This window comes from Natator depressus, chromosome 4 (genome assembly GCF_965152275.1).
Source record: "Natator depressus isolate rNatDep1 chromosome 4, rNatDep2.hap1, whole genome shotgun sequence".
NCBI classification, from domain to species: domain Eukaryota; kingdom Metazoa; phylum Chordata; order Testudines; family Cheloniidae; genus Natator; species Natator depressus.
Genome location: NC_134237.1, coordinates 60,243,737 through 60,267,575, shown reverse-complemented (window position 1 = coordinate 60,267,575; position 23,839 = coordinate 60,243,737). Strand labels below are relative to the sequence as shown.

The following is a 23,839-nucleotide window of genomic DNA, read 5'->3' as shown; positions in this document are numbered from 1 at the left end:
ATGGCGCATGCGTCTTTGTCAGCACGTCAGTTCCGGGGCAGTCGGGCAGGCGCCGGAAGTGTCTCCATAGCGGAACGGGCAGGCGGTGCGCGGGCAGTCTCTTGCTGGGGGCAGCGGGCACCATGGTGGAGGTGAGAGAGCGGCCTCGGCCCGCCCCTGTGGGTGGGGCTGTCGGGCCCTCGAAACCCCAGCGCCCCGGGTGAGGGGCTTGCCGCTGCCGACGCGAGGAGCGCCCGGCCCGGAGAAGCGGGCGGGGGATTCCGGCCTCCCACGGCCCCTGAAGCTGCGATTAGCCCCCTCCCCCCGTTTCCGGTATGCCCCGTGGTGGGGTTTGTTCCGCCCGGCGGGGGGATGAGCTGAGCCGCAGGCCGAGGCGTGGGGGCGAGGCTGGGACCCCGCGTCCCCCGTGGGACCGAACCCGCCCGCCGCCAGCCTCGCGCAGCAGTGGCAGTGAACCGTGCTCTGGGGCAGCTGCCGGTCGCCCTTGTGGTGCGTACAGTAACGAGCGAGGGGACCAGTGTGTTGGGTCCCCGTCGGGGGTTTGCCCCTCGCCCCAGGGCAGCGTCTGCACGAAGCGAAGGCGCCTCGGAGGCCGCTGGTCGCTGGCAAGTTACAGCAGAAAACGTTCCCGTTTTGAACCCTTCGGGGAAGGTGTCGCCGCCCCTGCTCCTTGGCAGCAATGCGAGCTGTGTGCCTTGTAAGGTTTAAACCCAACAACGAGTTTGCCGGTCTCTCTGGTCCTTGGTCTCTGTTGACATTATCAATGGGTTTGACAAGTGGTTAAGATTATGCTGTGGCGTTTATATAGAGGTCTTGGAGGTGAAACTGGACAGAGAGCCACTCACTTCACATAGGTCACATCATCAGATAATAAGTATTAGCTGCTGTAGATCTCAAAGTACTTTACAAAAGCAAGTATCATCATCAAACATAGGAATTGCAGTACCGGATCAGACCAGCAGATTATCTGGTTAATCCAGGTTGTAGAGTTATATTTAGGCTTGGCAGAATTAGATTTTTGTTTTATCATTTTGACAGATAATATCCATTTTCATTTGTATTTCATTGCTATTTTTATCCATTTACATTTTCACAGTTCCAGGAAATTGTGGGTGGAGAGTCGGACAATAATTATTTAATGACAGTAGATGTTGATTCAAAAAGTTAAAGCTTGATAATAGTTAAAACACACATTGTCAACATCACATGTCAAAATATAGGAAGTAACATCCTTAAATCACACTCTAATAAATTCACAAGCAGCATTTTTATTTTGCCTATCTATAACTTTTTTTTTTGTCAGTATATTGTGCTTCTAAACTAAACGGTCCTAGACTTTGCAATCTCTACATGCTTTTAATCTGTTCTGTCCATCCATCTCTGGGCTCCTACTTCTATATTTTTTGAGGTTAGGTGACAAGAACTGAGCCCTTTATTCAAGGTGAAGAGTACTGTCAGTCCCCATTTTACAAGTGGGGCACATGAGAAAGATTGTAATTTGTCCCAAGCTAAACATCGGATCAGCGAGTGAACTAGGAATAGAACTATAGTTTCCTGACTCTCGGTCCATGTTCCTCTCATTGGACTATAGTTACTCCAGCATCTATTGTAATTCTTGTTTCTGTTTTTAGTTTGGTTTCAATTCCCATTAGTAAAAGAAACTAATATATGCTTTAGTTGCCAGTTATTTACATAGCACTTATAAAAGACACATTTCTTAAGTGTTGATGAAAGAGAGATATAGTGTAGATGGTACTAAGCACGTCACTCAGACATTCCTAATGTTTTTGAAACTTGATCTCTGTCTGCGAATCATGGCCCTCTTCCTGGGTCTTCGGGGAAGAGAAAAGGCTAATACAGTTGTGGTAGAAAAACTAACATTTGATATTAGAATTACCATTAAAGTTTTGTTAATCTGCTTATGAGTTCTTGTTCACAGCTCAATAATGTGCTAGACCTTTTCTTTTTAAAAACAAAACACTTTGATTAATTAAATGAAAACAAGTGCTACTGATTTTGAGCCCAGAATAACACCTCTGTACAGTTTTCTGATCAGAGGCATACACAAAGGTGACATAATGTACATGGCACTTTATAAATCTTTTTTTTTCTTTTGCTTGTTTATTTAGGCAATAAAATAAAATTTATAGGGAGTTCTGCTCTCTGACTCACTTGCTTTATTGGCTGCTTATAAAAATGGAGCTGGCAAGCATGAGTGAAAAGCTTTTTTGTTTGTCTTCATTAAATTCACCTATGTGCCTATAGTTGGAAACACAGAATGTTGATCAGAGTTTTGGCTAGCTATTTTTGATCATCACAGTATCCCATGAAAGGGAGAAGTAGTTAATTATTGATTTAAATTTGGAGATGAAACTCTCTCTCACCAAATTATATTTTTTTTAGCACTCAAGCACAACTGTGTACTTTAGCAAACTAAACAAAGTCCATTTCTTACATACAGAAGGCAAGAATCACTACTTCAGTTTTCATTGCCGTTTTCAGGTTTTTAATTAAATTCTTGCCACATGTATAATTAAATGTATCTTCTCTGCAGGAAGTGCAGAAACACTCTGTGCACACATTAGTGTTCAGATCCTTGAAGAGAACCCATGATATGTTTGTGGCTGATAATGCAAAGCCTATACCATTAGATGATGTAAGGTAAGAACAGCCATCATAAAATAATTGGTATGTGTAAAAACGTTAATGTGATGCAGGCACTCCTTTGCAACTGTTTCTAGCGCTGGCTGAAACTCAGGATTTCCAGTTCACTTCAAATTTGGTTTCATTTAAAAATTTTTGAATTTGGTCCAATTCAGATTTAATTATAAACTGAAAATTCTCCTAAAAAATTAGTTTTGGAAACACCTAAACACGGTGTTTCTAAAACAAAATATGAATCTGGGGAGAGGCAGCTGCTGTCTGAAATTGACATTTAGTAGTGCTGAAACTGACAAAAATGTCATTTTCAGTCAGCAGCTGCTGGGTCTGTAGTTCTGGGGCTGCTCACCATGAAGAGTGCCTTTGGGCCAGTGACCTCAGGGCTTCCAGACTCCTAGCCAGCTAGCCTGAGAGTCTGGAAGCCCTGGGATTCCTGGTCCCAGGGCAGTCTTCATGGTGGGGCTCCCCAGATCCACGAAGTGTGGAAGCCAGTACCAGGACCTCCAGGCTACCAGCTCCATAGCAAGCTGAGGCTCCCAGGGCTTACAGGTTCCCTGCTGTGAAGCCAGGAGCCTATGTTCTGAGAGCCATCCTGGCTAGGTCTGGAGCTTACAGGGCTGTCTGGCTCTCAGCTCTGTGACAAGGACTTAGACAGCCTTGCCATGGTGGGGCTGCCATGGAGTTGTGGACCCTGGAAGCCTGGGATCGCCAGCTCTGGGACAGCCTGCATGGCATAACTGCCATGGAGCTTCAGACTGTGGAAGCTCAGGGACCCCAGCAACTGCCAGATGAGCTGGTGGGGAACCAGGCAGATTTCTGTAAGAACCCTTTTCTGCAAAGGGTAGTGGAATCTGGTTCACTTCTGTAAGACATTTCAGGCTTGGCAAAATAGTTTAATTGAAAAATTTCTGACTAGCTCTAATTGTCATCCAAGTCAGATAGTGTACATTCAGACTCTTGGGCAAAACTGCTATCTGGTGATAATGAAAGGAAAATGTTAGCATAGCTAATATTTTAAAATATTTTTAAAACATTTTTAAATGAATAATATATTAGAAGATCAAGATTTAATATATTTTGTTGTTTTCTTAAACAGCCACAAATTAAAGATGTCAATCAAGCTTCGCACAGATTATGCTTCTGTGCTGCACATGCCTATTCTGAAGGAAAATTTTAGAGAGAAGGATTCTCCGAATACAGGGGATCTCTATGGACATAAACAGTATCCTGCAAATCAAGGTTAGTGTGCCATTACTAGTTAACCAAAATTAAATTTCAAGATCGCTATGATATAGCCTGATGGAAATATTTGTAAGGAAAACCTCTATTTTTCATTGTCTTGTATTCTACTGGCGTATGTCCATACAACATAAACTGTTTGGAACAGGGAAGGTGTTTATCTGTTCGTGGTACAATGTTATGCAAATAATAAGGTTCAAAAACATAATGGGTATTTCGTGTAGGTGGCAAAGAGAAAACAAGACTTTGTGTTCTTCTAGTTTGCCACCAATGGTGGTGGTAAAGAATGTGTGATAAGAGTGATATAGAACTTTTTCCACTGCCTTTAGATATGTAGGTATTGAAAATATCCTATATTTAAGTATGAATTACTCATTGAAGGAGGAATCCCTTTTCCCTTTCTGTTAAAAACTCTTCTAGTGGCACATGACATGTTCCTTGAGATTTTTTAACTTCTGGTTGATCCCTTCTACTGTGATATGTTGCTCTTTTCTCAAGAGTACCTCACATCTTCATACTGTAGCTGAGATTTTCTTTTCAAAAGATCTTGCTTGAAAACCTTCTGAGAGAGTGACAGGTAGTGAGAGAGGCTGGCATGGTGAGGACTCTCTTAAGAAGAGAAGGAAAAAAAACATTGTATTTGCCTTCCTTTTTTTCCTTCTCCAATCTCATATAAATTTCATTGTGTTAGCTTAATAACCTGATTAGCTCTTCTCTAAAATTCTCATACATTCCAGGTGGAACGTTCATTTGTTGGGTAACAGAATCTTTTTTCTTGCTGGCTGAGCTTCTCTAATGCATCCTTATCTGTATGAAATATACTTTTTAGGTTTTTTGTGAGGGCCTAGTGTTCCTAAAGCGAAGTCATTGTTGGTAGTAAGCGGTAACATCAGCATTTCAAAGAATGGTGTTTTTCTGATCAATACCAGATATCTTTCTTACACAGTGGAGAGTAAAAGAAACAAAGGGAAATAGGGAGCACTCAGGTACTGCAGTGTTATAACTTAGATGCAACTGCCATTTTTGCTGGTTGCTGACATGCTACGATTTTTGTAATTGATAATTTATTTTAGTGTTTACAACAAAAAGCAATAATTAAGAAAATATTCTGTTATTTAGGACAAGAACTTGAATATTTGATAACAGGTACACATCCATATCCACCTGGTCCTGGTGAGTAAAATTTTATATAAAAATATCTACTTTTCACACACAAATGATAGAAAAACTATTTAAAAATTCAGGAAATTCAGAGTTTGTGCTGATGATCTAGACTGGATAGGTTTAGCTTCAACTGTGAATTTTATTGATAAATTTTAATAAGGATGTTCTCATTGGGGTGTTAATGAAACTCTTCTGACTGGCTATATTAGAAGAAAGTTGTGGAAAAATAGATAGGCAGTAGCTATAAAATATTTTCTACTTTGGGTATCTACAGGATGCCTCAACTACATTAACTTTAGTGGGAGTTTTGTTTGAATCAGGTCTGTGGTATCATACCCCATATATTTTTACAGTTTAAATGGAATGTTTCAGAAAGTGGGCCATCTTTACTGTTCATAGAATTGGAAAAGTATAGTTTCATTATCAAAGTATATGCTGTAGGAGACATTGAAACTGTCATTTTGATATAGGAAAAATTAATTTAATCTGAATGCTAGTGTCCAATACTTAAAACATTGGTTGAGAGGTGGAACAACAGAGGTGCAAAAGCACAGTAAAAGCATTTTGAACAGGTATGCCTTAAGGGAAGGGGACAGAATCTCACTCCCAACCCCTAATATTGCAATTTATGGAGGGCTGATGGTTTTATAGTTCCTGCACTACCCCTACAGTATCAGCCAGTGAGTTTAGAAAGTCATGGGTTTTCTTGCTGTCTCTTCTGTAACTTACCCCAAAACAGACTGCACCCATGCTGGGTTCTCTGTTCCACAGTGTCTAGGGGAAGGGGTTTGCACACTGTCTCTATGTAGGCATTTCTTGTCTCTTGTAATAGAGCCGTACCACTGCCAGTCAAGCCCTGAATGTGCCCCTGTACAGTGTTGAGTCACCATGCAAAGGATTTGGACCAAAATGAACAATAACCTTATTTTATTTAGTTTTGCAATATTCTTATCTGTCAGCTATGTCAATGAATGACAAAGATTTCTTTGCTACCAAAATATTCAGTTATATGTAACAGTTGAGATACAAAAATGCTAATGACAGGTTTCAGAGTAGCAGCTGTGTTAGTCTGTATTGGCAAAAAGAAAAGGAGTACTTGTGGCACCTTAGAGACTAACCAATTTATTTGAGCATAAGCTTTTATGAAGTGAGCTGTAGTTCACGAAAGCTTATGCTCAAATAAATTGGTTAGTCTCTAAGGTGCCACAAGTACTCCTTAAAAATGCTAATGGATCTCTGACCAGATTTATTTGTGCTTTTTGTAACTTTCTTTTGTAAGGTGTGGCTCTGACAGCAGACACTAAGATCCAGAGAATGCCCAGTGAATCAGCTGCTCAGTCCTTAGCTGTGGCACTTCCTCCTTCTCAGTCCAGGTACTGCTAAATTATTTTCTTAAACATTTTTTTAATAACCTATAACCAAGGTAAAAAACATAACCTGGATTTAATGATGAAAGAATCTTTCTTCAGACAAAAACACCCTCAAATGATCTACTTTTCTTTTTAAATCAATAAATAAAAATACTAACATTAGCTTGGAAATTACAAATTAAGATTGCATTTTGCAGTTAAATACTAAATCACTAGAGAATATTCTCATGCAAAAATTAATGTCACCCAAGCAATTTTGCTCCAGTAGTGCCACACATAGCAATCAGATTATAGTATGCTTAGCCTTCCACTAAACAGGTTTTTTAAGATGAAGAATTTATTTTTTTGTGGTGGTTAGATTAATTTGTTTGGATGGAAGAGTAAAGTTATCACAGAATCCCGAAGTAGAACTGTTAGGAAGAATGTGGGTGACTATAACTGCATTTGCATATATTTTGTTTTTTCTTAAGCAGAACCTTTACTTGGAATGGCCAAGCTTTTCAATGCTTGTGGGTTTTTTGAGAAAAGTATTGTGTTGTCAAGATGATGATGATGATTATGGTGGTTGGGAAGACACTAAAGTAGAGGGCAGTCTTTCGGTCTTAACTCTGAGCTAATTTTTTTTTGCTTGCAGTAACTGATTACATATCTTTTTCTGCAACCTATAAGTTTTAATCCAGCACCATAAGCAGTGTTGTTCTTTTAATATACAAAAAAATTATACTGTACTGTTTTGCAATCATCACAGTTCCTACTCACATGGTTCTATGTCTGATTTGTAATTTCTCTCTCTTTTGGCCCCAGTTCCGATGCAGATTCACAGTCATTTATATATTCTCTGTTCTGTACATCTCTAATCATAATATTTGTTGGGTGTGAATAATAATCTTCTTTCCAGTTTTATTGTTTTTCACACAGTAACTCATAACAACAATATAGGATACCCTACCTCAAGCAAAATAGTTTTATTTTTCATTGCTGGTATCTATTAAATTTTCATGGAACTTAATTGTTCGTAAGAACAACTTCTTTCTTGATATGCTATACAGAAATCCTTGATAACTTTCGATCTACCTTCCGGCAATCAAAACATGTGATAATCAGACGTGGGCTTCACATTTAGTATATCTTTAAAGGGATACTTTCCACTTAAAATCACACCTTCCTGAAGTTTTTTTAATTTTTTTTTACCTATTCTTGGTAAAAGTTAAATGCTGAAGGCTGGAATGTTGTTGCCATGGTAACACTATCCAGGGGTTGCTTGGCTGTTACAAGTGCTTAGTGCAGTGGTCCCCAACCTGGGGTGCGCACCCCCAGGGGAGTGCAGAGGAACATTCTGGGGGAGAGCACAGTGGGGCTGGCTTCAGCCGCAGTAGGGGACAGGGAGGGAGCACCATGCTTCCAATCCCACTCTGCCCCCTGCTCTGTCTGCAGTCCAGCTCTGCCCTCCTTCCTTCTTCACTCCCAGACCAGCTCCACGTCTGTCCCCGACTCCCCTATCCCGAGTTCTTCCCCCAGCTCTGCCTTCAGCCCAAGCTCAGCTGCTGAGGAAGCCTGGCTGTCCAGTAATGGAGGGGGAGCGTGGACCGATTCCGTTAATGGTAAAGGGGGGCCACAACTGGAAAAGTTTGTGCGCCACTGGCTAAATGCTTCCATTTGTGGAGTTCTGATGTTATTAGCACCAGCAGAGAACTTGCTAATTCAGCAAACCTTGATGTTACTCATAATATAGACAACAAGCTCAGTTCAGTAATGAAGGTGCTTGGTCAGTTTATTGTTGATGAAGCACTGTCCTAGCACCCCATAGAAGCTACAGGTACACTAACAAATGTATGTCTGTGAAATGGACCGGCTCAGACAGCAGTTGGAGTCTCCACTCTCCCCTAAGCTGGACAAAGGTGCCCCTCCTGTGGCTTCTCGTTTTGTTCATTGATACAAACAAGTTATGTCTTACACTCCCAACATGGTTAGTTACCACCCTTATCCTTGTACGTGCTAGTTTGAGTAAAACATCCTTTTCCATTAGCCTGTCAACCCATCTTTATCTTAGAGCAATCGGTGTGTTCCTGTACCATCTCTTAAGAATGTGTTTATGTAGTTATTTGAAAACTCTGGGTGTTCTTGTACCATTCTCTCCGGTCAGGAATGCGCTTACTTGGTTAGCCAATATCTAGTGTGTTGTTTTGCCAAGGCCAGACCTATTCTAGTTCACAGCATTTGGTTCACACTGTTAGTTATGCCTAGAGCTCCAGCAAGGCTTACAAAAGTAATACCTGAGATTAATACAACAGGAGGGGTGTGTGGAATTTCCCTGTTAATTCAGTCTGTTTACTTTATGTTTCACAGCACTATGTATATCACCGGGTTCTGCTGTTAGTTTGTAGTTTTTTCCCCACACAGTACCAGAGAAAGAAACACGTTTTTAAAAAAAAGGTGGGGGGGGATAGTTTTTGGTTCTACACTGGCCTTATGAGTCTTCCTGACAATTTTTTTGCTTTTCCATCACATTTCCCTTTAAAAAAAACTTTAAAAAAAAAAAAATGTAGTAGATTCCAAGTGATCATTTACCTTAATTTCATTACTGACCCTGAATAAGAAAAGCTGGTGGCTGCACTATGTACTGTAGCACCAGATATCTAGAGCTGGGGAAATTATTTGGATCTCTTGTTCTCTGGAATGGAATGAAATCTCTGAAGCTGGAACTTAGGAGGAAATGGCTAATGTTTATTACAGTAGTGCCTCCTGGTGTCAGATTACTCTGTCAGCATTGGTATTGGGGAGGGAAACAGTGCTGGCCTTGTGCACAATAATGTTTGGGGCCTCTTTATACAACTTCCACTCCTGCCCCTGTGCTTGAAAAACCCCTTATGCTGTGGTCGTTCCTCTTTCATCACCAGTTTGTAAGAATCCACATTGTAATTCTCTCAGCTGGCTTCAGACCAGATGTTAGATTTATGGAGGGCCCAAGCTGAGCAGAGATCTGCAAAGAAAAGAAAATTCTTCAATAAAAATATTTTGAATGCTTTACAGATTTTAATTTAACTTTTGAGTAAGGCATAATAGAATAGAATTCTAGGACTGGAAGGGACCTCAAGAGGTTATCTAGTCCAGTCCCCTGCACTCAAGGCAGGACTAAGTATTATCTAGACCATCCCTGACAGGTGTTAATCCAACCTGCTCTTAAAAATCCCCTACACAACCTCCCTAGGCAATTTATTCCAGTGCTTAATGACCCTGACAGTTAAAAAGTTTTTCCTAATGTCCAACCTAAACCGCCCTTGCTGCAATTTAAGCCCATTGCTTCTTGTCCTATCCACAGCAGTTAACAACATTTTTCTCCCTCCTCCTTGTAACAACCTTTTATGTACTTGAAAACTGTTATCATGTCCCCTCTCAGTCTTCTCTTCTCCAGATTTAACAAACCCAATTTTTTAAGTTTTCCCTCACTATTTTAAAGTGCTTCCTATTCATTGTTCAGAACTTCTTTCTCTATCCAGGTTAGAGGCAAATCGTACTGCTGCTGGTGTGGGTGATATTTACAGACATGCCGGGATTCCGGAGCGTGCACAGCCTCCTGGTTTGTCCATGGTGAGATTTTTATAATACATAACTCTTCTAATATTGATGATGTAATCTTTTACTAAAGTGGGTTCAGATTCTGTAATTAGCTCCATGTAGCAGTCCTATGCAGTCATCTTGATGGAAAGAGGCTGACCAAAATGTGAGGCCTTGAGAGGATGGAGCATCCTCTCGGCTTTGGAAGGGGTGCAAGACACTCCAGAGTTGAGTGGAGGGTGTTTGTCATAGAACATAATCGTAACCTTCTGTTCAATTTATAGGCTCTGATGGAAGCAGGTGGGAACAAAAATTCTGCGTTGATTGCAAAGAAAGCTCCAACAATGCCCAAACCTCAATGGCATCCACCATGGAAACTGTACAGAGTAAGTTGGAAACGTGCAACAAAATAAAAAGGAGTATATACATTTTACATTGTATATATATACTCAAGCCCATATTTTAAAATTTTACTTATCTTACCCCAAAAACGAATTAAACAGACAGTCAATTTAAAAATCAAGCCTCTGTCTGAAATGTGAGTGTACCTCCAGCCTATTAGAGGTATCACCTGAAAAGAGAAATTAAACTATTTTAGAGTTTTTTCCCATTTTGTTTACTTCATACGTTTGGCAGCATATTGTTTATAAACATTCATTTTCCCCTCTTGTTTGTGTGGGTCTTTCACTTTAACAGTGAGTGAAAAGAAAAGAGAGAGAGAGAAACTTAGAGTGACTCCTGGACAGATGTAATACCTGTGTGACCGGATTCCCAGGGGAGCCAGCTGAGGTCACTCAATTAGGGTGAACTGGGGCAGACAACCCCGTAGCTGGTGGCTATTTTAATACTTAGATTTACCAAGTCAGCACTAAACAGCTTCTGTTATACCTTACTGGTCACCCAGAAGTCCAAACCACAGTTCCCTTAAAGTAACACAGCCTCAGGCCTCCACCTGGTTACCTAAGTCAAATATGATTAAGATTAATGAAAATCTTATTCACCATATAAAAGAAAAGGTTCTACCAATCCCAAAGGATTGGACACATTACTTCCCAGGTTAATGAATATTCCAGATCTTACCCAAATACATACTTATAGCCAGTTCTTCTTAACTAAACTAAAATTTATTAGAAAAGAGAGAGAGTATAGGTTAAAAGATCAATGTACATACAGACATGAGTTCAATTCTTGAGGTTCAGATACATAGCAGAGATGGTGAACTTTGTAGTTGCAAAGAGTTCTTTTAGAATTTAGTCCATGGGTTATAGTCCAATGTCCAGTATCATATTCAAGGTGTTTCCAGCTGAACTGGGACCTCAATATTGTGACTCGAACTTCCCCTGATGAAGTTTAAGCAGATCTTAGTTAAAAGGGATTGGGACCCAAGGATCTTTTATACAATTTCAAGTCTTCTTTGACACGTTTGGGAACAATAGGTAATTAGGGCAACTTTGAAGTAGTTCATCTCATTAGACTGACTTCACACTTGGTAAGGCAACTCGCATCTTTTCATGTATTTATACCTGCTCCTGTATTTTCCACTCCATTCATCTGATGAAGTGGGTTCTAGCCCACAAAAGCTTTTGCCCAGATAAATTTCTTAGTCTCTAAGGTGCCACGAGGTCTCCTTCTTGTTTTTGCTGATACAGACTAACACGGCTACCACTCTGAAACCTGTCACAGATACTTAAATATACAAATTAACATAAGCCAATTGCCTGTTCCTCCACCATTCACAGATGATTTGCTATACATACATTTCAAAGAGAGATGAATACAGTGATATCCCTTGTTTACAATTCATTTAGATGCTAGGATGTTCTTTTGATATCTGAATTATCAGAATACAGCGTAGACAGGGACTGTTGATTACATTGTTGACCTTTACCCATATATATGTAAATACACAAAAACACAAACATTATCTCCCCATATATTTTTAAGGCTTGAATTTGAGTAAGTTATCCTGTAGGATGTTTAACGCTTTCTGGTCATGTCACAACCTGAAACTACTTTTAACTAATTTTTTAAAATTGACTATATTTCCAGTAGGAAACCCTGCAATTGCTGCTCTAACAGTCTAAACAGATCATAGTGAAATAAAAGCATTAATATAATTTTTAAATACAAACACTGTTGGAGAATTTTTCAATAAATCTGACCAGTTTTACCTAACATGAATACTGTCTAAACACTGTTGAATTATCACTTCATTTAGAACTGCTTGACCTGTATGTGCTTGAGCTCAGTCTAAAAGTTGCATTAATGTTAATTGTTGCCTTAGTTTTATTCTCTCAGATGATACCAATTAGTATTTCTCAGTTATCACCAAGGTATCTGAATACCTTGTGAAATGAGTATATGGAAAAATAAGCATGAAAGGGAAAAATTCTAAAGGTATATGGTAGAAAAAACAAACTGAAAACAATGAAACACTCCCTTTAGATAAACACATTACTTAAAGGAAAAGTTTACATAATATGAAACTCAAGTAGCTTCCGTGCTCAGAGAAATGGTCTGGTTACTGAAGGAAGATCAGACTTAATTGTGAGAGACTGGAAAATCTCACTAATGCTAAGTTACCAGAGGAGTATCTTATCTTGTTAGCACAGTTCAGCTAGTATATAGTGCCTTTGTATGTACACTTGACGTTTTGTAAACATTTACTAAAGATTTATTATCCATGAACCTATGGTTAATGTAAAGAGAAGTCTTTTTGAAAAACAGTTGAGCACAAAGGAATGTGTAAGAGTATGATGTAAGATTATAGCTCTGCAGCAATTCAATTATAAAAATTAAGAGGCATATTTTATTTTTGGTGCAACAGTCGAAAAAGGAAACAAGTGAACAGTGGCTGGGACAGTTTAATAAGGAAACCAGGACTTTAAAGAGAATAATTGTATATAACTGAAGATGACATGGTGGAAGGCTCAGTACCGTAGTCTGCCTGCATCTCCTGATCAGTCATGGCCCAGCACTAGCTGTTAAAATCCCAAAAGGGAGCAAGGCTGGTTCACCAGGTGCATTGAACCCATGCGTACAGGGGAGCCTTGATTGGGTTCAGTTTGTTTTAGCACTCTGGCCCTGATTCTCCACTACACTGGAGCTGCGCTCTGATATAGTGGAGAGTGATAGCCACAGAAAATAGAATGTGGCTTCCAGATCCATAGCTGCCCAGAAAATAGAGCAACAGGACGATGAGGTTTAGTGAAGCTCTGCTTTACCATACTCTCCCCTTATGCTGGGTGGGGGATGTGGGGAGTGGTTAGTTTAGGAGGCAGCAGTGCTACCTCCACCAGCGCTACACTGGAAAGGTTTTCCTATGCAAGAGGAATTGGCTACTGGTGGTCTCCAGCTGTTTTAAGGCCACTTTGAATGACCAGGCCTTAGGACTTGATCACTGGTCTCTGGTCCACTATCTATTATATAATATGTGCTCTATAGCTATATATGTATTTCTTGCAGATGTTACTATCACATAATTTAATGAAGAATGTTTTCTTTAGAAGACGTGGCCTAAAGCTATGGTTATGGAAATATAAATAAAGATAGCCTTTCAGTTATTTTTTTCCTTCATGTTCACGTAGCCTATAATTTTACTGGATTTTTTTTAAAAACTGATTTTTAATGCTTCTGTAAGGTCCTTGATGGATTACCCTGGAAACTGAAGTTCCTGCTATTTACCCTTGCCCAGATGCTACTTGTTCTATAATGTCATTTTCTCTCACCCCACAACTGAAAGAGCCAACTTCAGGGAGGGCATATCACAGTCTATTCGCTATGCCCTCCTGCTAGCTGTCCTAGGGATTAGCTCCACCAGTGGGTGCGCCCTCTTCCGGTGGTACGTCTCCTGCGATCGTCTCCACTTTCAGACCGACGTCACTCCACGAACCGCAGCATCATCTTCGTGAGTCGGCCCTCCAGCCTTGGGTAGTATTGGTGATGGGTATCACTGTCCGTAGTCCACCACTTCCCCAGTGGCTAATGGGGTGGACCCAGGCCCTCTCACTACTGCAGGTCCCAACCCAGGGACACTGTAGATAGCAGTCTCGTGTGGCACTTCTTTACCTTCTTTCTGTCCTGCTACAATTCCCTGCGTCACTTCTCCACAGCCTTGCTACCTTCTTTGTACTCACCCTGTGGCCTTCAGCTGTCCAGTCGCAGCAGCCAGCCAGGAGCTCCTTGCTCCCCTGGTTCCTTCCAACAGTACTCCAGCTCTCTCAGCCTGCTAGAGACACAGTCCTCACTCCTGGCTCTGTCCCTGCAGCTCCTTTTATGTAAGCCCACTGGGCCCTGATTGACTGCTCCTTGCAGCCTCTCTCCCATTGGCTGTTTCCCTTGCAGCCTCCCTAGGCTGCTTGGAGGACTCGCCTCCACTTCTCCTCTCTAGGGCAGGGTATGATTAATCCCTTCCACACCTGCGTGGGGTAGACACTCCATCACACACCCTCCTTCTCAAGCCTGAAGCTCTCAGGGTGAGGTATGGATACACCCAGCCCTGTAGCTACCTAACTTGTGACTGCAGATCATCCCTCGCTTTTTCTATTTCCCTCAACTGGAGGCGCACATTTTCCTGGTCCTCCATAACATACTTGAGCCATTCGCTTTGGAACACTAAGTCTCCTTCTGCAGTTTGCAAGGCCTGCTCAGCAGCTGCCAGTTTCTCCTGAAGCTCCTTTATTTACCCTGCAGGGTCCTTCAATGCCCCCTTCATTCAGGGTTGGTGTCCCCGCAATAGCCTGCTGTGCCACTGTGTACTCCAGCTCTCTCTAACTTCTAGGGACACAGTCACCTCTTCTTCAGCTCCCACCTACCCACTGACTAACTCTGTCCCTACAGATCCTTTTATGTGAGCCCGTTGAACCCCGATTAGCTACTCCTTGCAGCCTCTCTCCCATTGGCTGTTTCCCTTGTCGCCTCTCTAGGCCCCTTAGAGGACTCACTTCCACTGTAGGGCAGGGCACAGTTAATCCCTTCTCCACATGTGTGGGGTGGACACACCCCATCACAAATGGGATGGTAGTTCATTCTCAGTATCAACTCATTAATTGATGCATCAACCCAACAAGGTTGCTGGTTAATTCCAGTGGTGATGGATTGTATTTTTTTTATGTGGACACACCTGTCTGGGGAGAACTGGACTGAAATTGCCAGATTTACTTCCCTGCTATGATGGTCAGTCAGCTGATGACATCTTTCTGTAAATGTTGTTGAATGAGTACTGGTAGTTCATGTAAACTGTATGGGAATATAGAAGAGAGGCAGCCAAGACATGGTCCTTGCCTGAGGAATCTAAATGGTGATCTACAATCATTTCTGACCTGATATGGATTTGAATCAATGACTTATAGGTGAAGGTTTCTCTCCCACTACAAATCCCCTGAGCTATCCAGTTTCTCATATTTTGACAATTAAGTGTCCATTCTTCTGAAAATGTTGCTTCTATTTCAGTCAATATTTAACTTTATTTTCCAAATCTAATTTTAGATCTCTGATTTTATTGTGAAGCCTTATAATTCTTGGGCTAATATTGATGGAAATTCAGAAGTAGAGTTAACAACAACTATGTCAACAAATGTACCTTCATTTTGATTCAGAAGGCTTTTATTATTATTTCTAAAGGTTATCAGTGGTCACCTGGGCTGGGTGAGATGTATTGCAGTTGAACCGGGAAATCAGTGGTTTGTTACTGGCTCTGCTGACAGAACTATAAAGGTAAGGAATGGAAGGAAGGATTGGCGAATTACGGTCCCAGTTTAACTTTACTTTCTCACTCGCTTCTTAAATGTTTTCAGCTGTTGGAAATGGTTTCTTGATTGTCATGCACAGAACAGTCAGCTCTAAAACGCATTTTCTTTCACTATCCGGCCACTCATCTTCTTCTGGAGGATTACTTTCTGTGTGAGATCTGATTCATCGAACATTCCAAAGTCAGGATTAGCATTAATATTGAAACCTCTAGACGATTGATACTCAGAGCTCAGTGATTCAGGAGCCAAATTCGCGATCAACATTAACCAAAAGAGTCACTGTATGTGAATTCATCGTTTCATTTACGAGATAGAAAAAAAGTGTATATAAATTATTTATAATTATTCTCCGCAAAATACTGACCAAATATTTTATCAACTACAATTAGTTAATAACAGTAAAAGTATCCTTATTGGTTGGTTAAGTATTCATGTCACGTTCCCTGTCAGTAACCGACCACGTCAGGAAGCTAACGATCCAACCAGTGGACCAAATTCGATGATGAATCTTGGTCATGTGCCAGCTGAGGCATGTTGCACATATACTAAGAAGAATAATTAAATCACAGTGTTTTAATAACTTGTGCTGCAAAGAGCCGTAGGAGATGCATTAAAGAGCCGCTTGTGGCTCATGAGCCTTAGTCTGAGTATCACTGTTCTAGACCCGATGATGTTAATGAGATAAGTCTATATGCTAATTTAGTTCTTAAACCTTAATTATGCATGATAGATTTGCCTAGGGTATAACTATATAATGCTTTGATATCTGGTTAACTTACAAATATTTATATCTATCAATACAGATCTGGGACCTTGCTAGTGGCAAATTAAAATTGTCTTTGACGGGGCACATTAGTACTGTACGAGGGGTGATAGTAAGTGGAAGAAGTCCATACCTCTTCTCTTGTGGAGAAGATAAACAGGTGAAGTGCTGGGATCTCGAATATAATAAGGTAAGTTTAGACTTCTTTGGTCAAGGCACAATGAATGAAAGATTGTCCTTTTAAATATCCAGTTAACTAAAGTCTATTTATCCATCTAGGTTATTAGGCATTACCATGGTCATCTAAGTGCAGTTTATGGTTTGGATTTGCACCCCACAATAGACGTGCTGGTAACATGTAGCAGAGATTCAACTGCACGAGTACGTAAAACAGTGAGATTTAACTTTGTTACATGTCCACTTTTATAATTTAAAAGACCTGTAAGCATACAAAAATTAATACATAAGTAGGAACGTTGAATTATCTACATGAACTCCTTTACCAAAAATGCCATACCTTTTGTATCTTCACTTATTGCACTAAGTCCCTGCCCTGATCAGACAGAAACCTGAGTGAAAACCACAAGTTGAAAGTCAACACACTTGGGCTCTGATAGTCCAATGAATGAGCAAAAATTCCAGTATTGAGAGCTCTCCACCAAGAGCACTCTGCCTCCAGTTTCCAGGCATTTAAATCTAGGAACTTTTAACTCTTCAGCTCCTCTGCTAGTTTCAAGTCCTACAATGGCTCATGGAAAGAGGGATTGTTTTGGTAATCAGGATCCAAATCATGTTGGTCTTTATAGATTAAAATTGAAGCCTTGAGTTGTGCTCAACAGTGTATAGAGGGCTAGTGGATTCTTATATATTACTTACAGCTGAGCCCACTAATATATATTATTTAGACAATTAAGAACCTTTAGTCTTTAAAGTTTTTTGGCCTGAGAGAGTAGTACAGCTTTATGGTGACTGGCTTTAAATAAAGTTGTCCTGATTCCTTAGAATACATTGAATGGCAGCTTTTCCGTGTTTTTTCAACAGCTTGCACAGTTCTGTGATGAATTTATAAGTCAAAAGTATGGTAGTTTCATTTTTCAGGATTGTGGCATGTAAGCCATGCAATAAATGATAGGACCTAAAAAATGATGAACATATGTTTTCTTGACTAATTGAGTTTACTGTGCTCTCATAGATTTGGGATGTGAGGACAAAAGCCAGTGTGCATACACTAGCGGGACACACAAATGCAGTGGCAACAGTGAAGTGCCAAGCTGCGGAACCACAGATTATCACAGGTATGGTATATGTTGTTTCCCAAATTGAATTACTCAAAACCAGCTAACTGTGCATATAACTCCTCTATATAAGCACACATTCATATCACTGTTACCTTCATTGATTAATCCCAATTAATCACATTTGTTTTTCCAGTTTGCTGTGTCTTGTATTAAATTAGTTGGTAAGCTGTTGGAGGCAAACAAGGACCATATATTGTGATGTTTGTGCCGGGCTCTGGTCTCTTTGGAGCTAATGTAATACAAAAAAACCCTGCAACATTAATGCAAAAATATGGTTTTGTGTTTAAGTACAAGTCAGGTGATGCAGAAGTAAAGGTTCTGATAGTAACACTGCACATATATAGTATTTCCAATTACTAGTTCGCCTGTTAGTAATGTGCCTAATTATAGGTAGTATGTATTATTCAATGAAAACTTTACTTTCTGCATTTCTGGATTCTTCTTGTGCTTAAATATTCTTACTTTTTTTTTCATTTAATATGTAAAATGATGTTTGAGTGGTTCTTTTCATGTCCATGAAATCACGCAAGGGGAAGAGTCAATGTAAGTTTAAATAATAGTGTTATTAATACAGTGTAAATAAGAGGAAATACAAAAAACCTAAAGGGAAGAATTTCAGATTGTACAGTTAAGTGTAAAAATGAGGCGTCAACCCCAGTATATCAAAAGCCATATATGGTCAAAATCCAACTTAGTTGCATGATGACAACTTGCATTCCTTTCTAGTTTCAAACTAGATCAGATAATCTTCATTCCTTCTCTTAAACATTTATAATGTTGCTGTAGACTGTTAAAAGCCAATATGTTTTACTTCAGAGGTGGTTGTACATCAGTACTTACTAAAGATCACTGTATCTAGTTAGTATGTTTGTCAAGCACTTTTAGGATGAAACATCTTGTTTTAATTTATTAGCAACTCCTGTATATCAGAATTGGTTGTCCAAACAAAAGTTGGTAGTGTTTATAGTATATACCATTTTTGTCTTTTTTTTTTTTTTTTTAAAATCACAGGAAGCCATGATACCACAATACGACTGTGGGACTTAGTGGCAGGAAAAACTCGTGTCACTTTGACAAATCACAAGAAATCTGTAAGAGCAGTTGTATTGCATCCAAGACAGTAAGTTTTCCTCGTTCCTTTAGCCCTTCACAGTTTGTAATATGTGACAGGAGAAGCAAGCTAACATTAGATATGTTGTAGAACATTAGTTTTATATGTACTACCCAGTCTAGCAAATAAAGAGTTCAAAAATATATACTCAACAGGAAACCATTGCATTTAAGGTATCTGAGAAGCAGTTATTAACACCGATTCAGCTCCACTGGGGTTAGCATTGTTGTGGAGATCTGTTGTAGATTCTTAAGCACCAGCGTTAGTTGACACTGTACTTCCACCAGTGGCACTAGGACTCCTAATGTTGATGGAGCTGAATCTTTATTAAAAGAAAATGGGAAGGTTTTGCAAATTTTCTTTTGTACACAAGCCCTGAGTTGAGCGTAGTTAATACCAGGGTGATGGGCTGTCAGGTTTAGTATCCTGTCTCTGCATTTGCCAGTATCAGATGCTTCTAAGGCAGGTGTAAAAAAAAGCCCTGTAGTAGGTAGTTATGGAATAATCTGTCTATTAGATAATAATAGATAATCTGCCCATTCCTAATCTCCCTCAGTTAGAAGTGTTTTATGCATTGAAGCATAATTCCAATAAAGATTCCTAGGATACCTACCCTATTAATGATTTAGAAAAGGATGACTATGATATGGCTGCATCTGATTCCTTTTAATTTCAGTCTCCTCCTTACAAAACTTCAGAATCTATGTGAAGTGAATTGGTTCCAGTCCAGCTCCAGTACTGAACATTTTACAGAGCCACCTCTCTTATCATTATTAGGAATCTGAGCAGAGAAGCTGAAGATGTGTTGAACACAAAGACTGAACTACCCTCTCACACCTAGAGAGCTTATATTTGTTTGTTAGAAAACTTTCAGCGCAAGGCCTTGTCAGCTGTGCATCTTTCACAAACTCTAAATTTACTTAATCTGTCCTATCTTTTATCTGGATTAATTGACCGGTAACCCCAGTTCGGTATGACTATTTCTTTTAAAAAGTCAGTGAACTGCTTTGAGGATGCCTGATTAAAAATATTCTAAGATGCTTTTAAACTTTGCTGCCCAGATCAAATATGTGAAGACTCATTTGAGAATGAGGGAACTAAGTTATTTAAGGGTGATTCAGCTATTCATACAAATTAGCTTTTGGAAGTTAACTGTTTCTCTGTAGAGGTGCCTTACACACTGTTGCATAGATTTAGAAGAATGACCATCTTGGCAGTTTTTCTTGGTCTTCAATATTCTCAACAAAGAAATCTGCAAAAGTGCACTTGTCCAGTAATGTGAGAGAGCTTTTTGAAAATGCTGTGTCTCTTAACTTTTCTGATGGTACTTCTATGCATGAGTATTGCCAGAATAAAAATGCAAGACAGTTTAAATTTGGGATACTGTAAAAGCTAATGTTCATGTGTTCTTATTGAGAATTACTATTTCTCTGAAACTTATCTTCATTACACCATTAATGCATACCTGAAAACAAAAACAAACAAAAATACCTTTCATGTGGTTGTGTGGTTATGTAATCCAATTAATAAAATGAAAAACAAATGTAGTGAAACATAGCAGAGTTACATAACGAACATTTGCATTATAAGAAAGTAATGTATATAAATAATGTATGTAAATATAAAAGTTTGTTTTTATAAACTGACCATTTTGGAAAAATGGTAATTTAGTGATAAAGTAGTTTTGGAAGTAACAATCAGCATCTGCCATATACAACTGTAGCTTTAGGAGTGATGTGCTACTCTGAAATGAATTATTAATAAAATGATATGATTTAACTATTTTTTAACTCTCCTTTACTGTGCTAATCTTGTTCCAGTTATACATTTGCATCTGGTTCTCCAGATAACATTAAACAGTGGAAATTCCCAGATGGAAACTTCATTCAAAATCTTTCTGGTCATAATGCTATTATCAACACGTTGGCTGTGAATTCCGATGGAGTGTTGGTATCAGGAGGTAAATTTAAACATCCTGATTTTTTTCTATGTGTATGCATTTAAGCCTAAATCCTTAGCCAAAGATGCATCTTAAGTAGGTGGGCTAAGTAACCCCTGGAGAGCAAGAAGAAGAGTCCCTGTCCTCTCTTACTCACCACTTGCTGCTATAGAGTGGCTGCAGAGTCACCCTGTGAACCCCACTGCACTCTTGAGCCTGACGCATCCATTGCCTTCGTAACATGTTGTCTATAGGTGTGGGTTGGATTGGGCAAATCCATATAGCAGTAGATCTCCCGGGCCTACTTCTACTTCACTCCTACCCACTCTCTGCATGGTAGTGCGCATGAAGTGGAGCTCCGCAAACACAAGGTGCATGTATCCCTGTGAAGCCCACCAGATCCTAACCCCTCACTTCATATGCAGCAGAAGAGCTTTTGTTCTGTTTCCTGAAAGCGCTTTGCATATCTTTGATATCACGGTGATACTGAAAGTTGGATAGGCAGTATTTGCCCCTTAATGAATACACTAGAATCTACTTGGCTCAGCCTAGTGTATCAAAGTCTGTCTTACTCTATATGTGTGTATGTATGTGTATATTTTAAACTGAAGAAAGTAACCACATTGCTGTGTTAACATTTCACTATTTGTTTCTCCATACGTTGAACCCATCTACCTTTTTTTGAAACTACCTCCCATCAAATTTTACAAATGGTGTATATTTAATTGAATGCTGAGTAATTCCTAACTAAATCTATTACTAATTAATTTATTAGAACATTGATTAGCCCAAGTTGATGGTGACTTTTTTTTCAATAGCAAAGTTAATCAAGTGCTGCAGTATAAATAATTTTGATGTAAAGATGTACTGTCAAAGCTATAGGTTTGTGTATTGTGACAAAGTTCCTCCTCTGCCTTGGTGGGTCCTGCGTTTATTGGCGGATTTGCTCGCCTCAGAGGTTCACAGCAGCCCTCAGTTTGGCCACTTTCATGGCTCAAATCTGCCATTCACTCAGTTAGCCTCATCACCGGCCAGCGTGGGGAAAAGGAAGATTAACAATCCCCGCAGTCTCTGCTGATCCACCTAGTGGATCGGGGAACAGGCCAGAGACCTTCCCCTCTGGTGGAACCCACAGTCCAGGTCAGTTCCTCCAGTATCAAGTAGGGAGTTGGAGGGATGGGGGGAACCCGGCCCCGCCCTCTACTCCGGGTTCCAGCCCAGGGCCCTGTGGATTGCAGCTGTCTACAGTGGCTCCTGTAACAGCTGCTTGACAGCTACAACTCTCTGGGCTACTTCCCCATGGCCTCCTCCCAACACCTTCTTTATTCTCACCACAGGACCTTCCTCCTGTTGTCTGATTATGCTTGTACTTCTCAGTCTTCCAGTAGTGCGCCTCTTGCTCCCAGCTCCTTGCACGCACACCACAAACTGAAATGAGCTCCTTTTTAAACCCAGGTGCCCTGATTAGCCTGCCTGTCTTAATTTATTCTAGCAGCTTCTTGATTGGCTGCAGGTGTTCTAATCAGCCTGTCTGCCTTAATTGTTTCCAGAAAGTTCCTGATTGTTCTGGAACCTTCCCTGTTACCTTAACCTGGAGCTAATATATCCGCCTTCTATCACTCTCCTGTAGCCATTTGGCCTGACCCTGTCACAGTATATATATGTACTCAGTCATGTCTAAGTAATGAGTAAAATAAGTAAAGTAATCAGGGTAGCTCCTAGAGGTCCCAACTGAAATCAGGGCCCCATTCTGCTAGGGTACAGTACAAACATAGTGAGAGGGTAGTGTATGACTTTAGACAGCTAGCAGTCTATAGATGAGACAGATGAAGGGTGGGCGAAGGGAAATATTATCTTCTGTTTGCAGACAGAGAACTGATTGTCATTTTGCCCAGGATCACATAGGGAGCCAGAGGCAAAGTAGGAATTAAATTCAGATCTGCAGAGTCCCAGTCCAGTGCCTTAACTACAAGACCAACTTTTTTTACTTTCTTCTTTTTACTCCTGGTAGCATTGAAGAACCAGTACAGCTATGGGAGAGTGAACTGAGATTCTATTCTAGTTTATGCACTACTCACAGAATTATTATCTAAGTTACAATTGCAGGGGCAAATTCTGCCTTTGGTTTCACTTGGGCAAATCTGTTGTACGCGTGTAACCAAGGGTAGAATTTGGTTCACAGAATCATACCTGAGCCAGAAAATGCAGCTTTTCCTTCCTTTAAGGATGAGTTTGCAGAAAGACTGTTGGTGATAAACATTTTTTTATTTGTAAACGGAGCATGTTTGCTCTGGAAGTCATTGAGAGAAATCACTTTTCAGAGGAGAATCATACTTTATTTAAACACCTAAATGTTAGTTATTGTCACATTTAGTGTAGTGTTAAGCATAGGGGTCAGTTTATTCTGATTTTAAATACAGGTAAGTGGGCTTTTTTTTTTTAAATATAAATTAAATCTGTATTTGTCATCATAAATAATAGTTCATAGCCTTAAGGATTTATGCAAATTGTGTCGGTAACATCTTTTAAAAATGGGTTCTTTTTTATTTAATTCTAGATGATTTTGAAGGATAAATTCTTCAAGGGCCTCGTAGGAGCATTTGTACTGGTTTTAGTATGAAACTGGGCTGCTCTTATTCTGTAGGCAGCCCCTTTGAAATAGCTGAAGCTTATGGAGAAACTAGTTTCTTTCCACAGATCAAAACTGCTGTTCTAGTCAGAACTATATTTTAAAGACTTCTTTAAAAAACTGGGACCCTACAAAAACCGGTGTTCTTGAAAATCAGCACACAGTCTGCCACAACTTCAAAGAAACTAACGCTGAAATAAGATACATTAATGTTTAAAGTCTTACCTTAGAAAAGACACTTCCTGAAATGTCTGGATTCCATATCTGGCTGGTATTAGTGCACAAATTAAACTCTGGTTTGACTAGGTGGCACATGTATCATAACTGAAACATTGCTTTGATAATGGGTCTTTCCAAACA

General features: G+C 39.9%; 1 protein-coding gene across 1 annotated transcript in view; it reads left to right on the top strand.

Moving 5' to 3' along the window:
* The window catches only part of PLRG1 (pleiotropic regulator 1), a 30,490-nt gene continuing 6,651 nt past the window's right edge, over nucleotides 1–23,839 (top strand). The window contains 15 exon segments of the mRNA XM_074951029.1: nucleotides 1–89; nucleotides 91–178; nucleotides 181–312; nucleotides 2,555–2,661; nucleotides 3,758–3,900; nucleotides 5,020–5,073; nucleotides 6,344–6,437; nucleotides 9,932–10,022; nucleotides 10,274–10,375; nucleotides 15,612–15,704; nucleotides 16,543–16,692; nucleotides 16,782–16,883; nucleotides 17,695–17,797; nucleotides 18,812–18,920; nucleotides 20,732–20,871. Of these exon segments, the coding sequence (XP_074807130.1) occupies nucleotides 1–89; nucleotides 91–178; nucleotides 181–312; nucleotides 2,555–2,661; nucleotides 3,758–3,900; nucleotides 5,020–5,073; nucleotides 6,344–6,437; nucleotides 9,932–10,022; nucleotides 10,274–10,375; nucleotides 15,612–15,704; nucleotides 16,543–16,692; nucleotides 16,782–16,883; nucleotides 17,695–17,797; nucleotides 18,812–18,920; nucleotides 20,732–20,871 (1,597 nt within the window).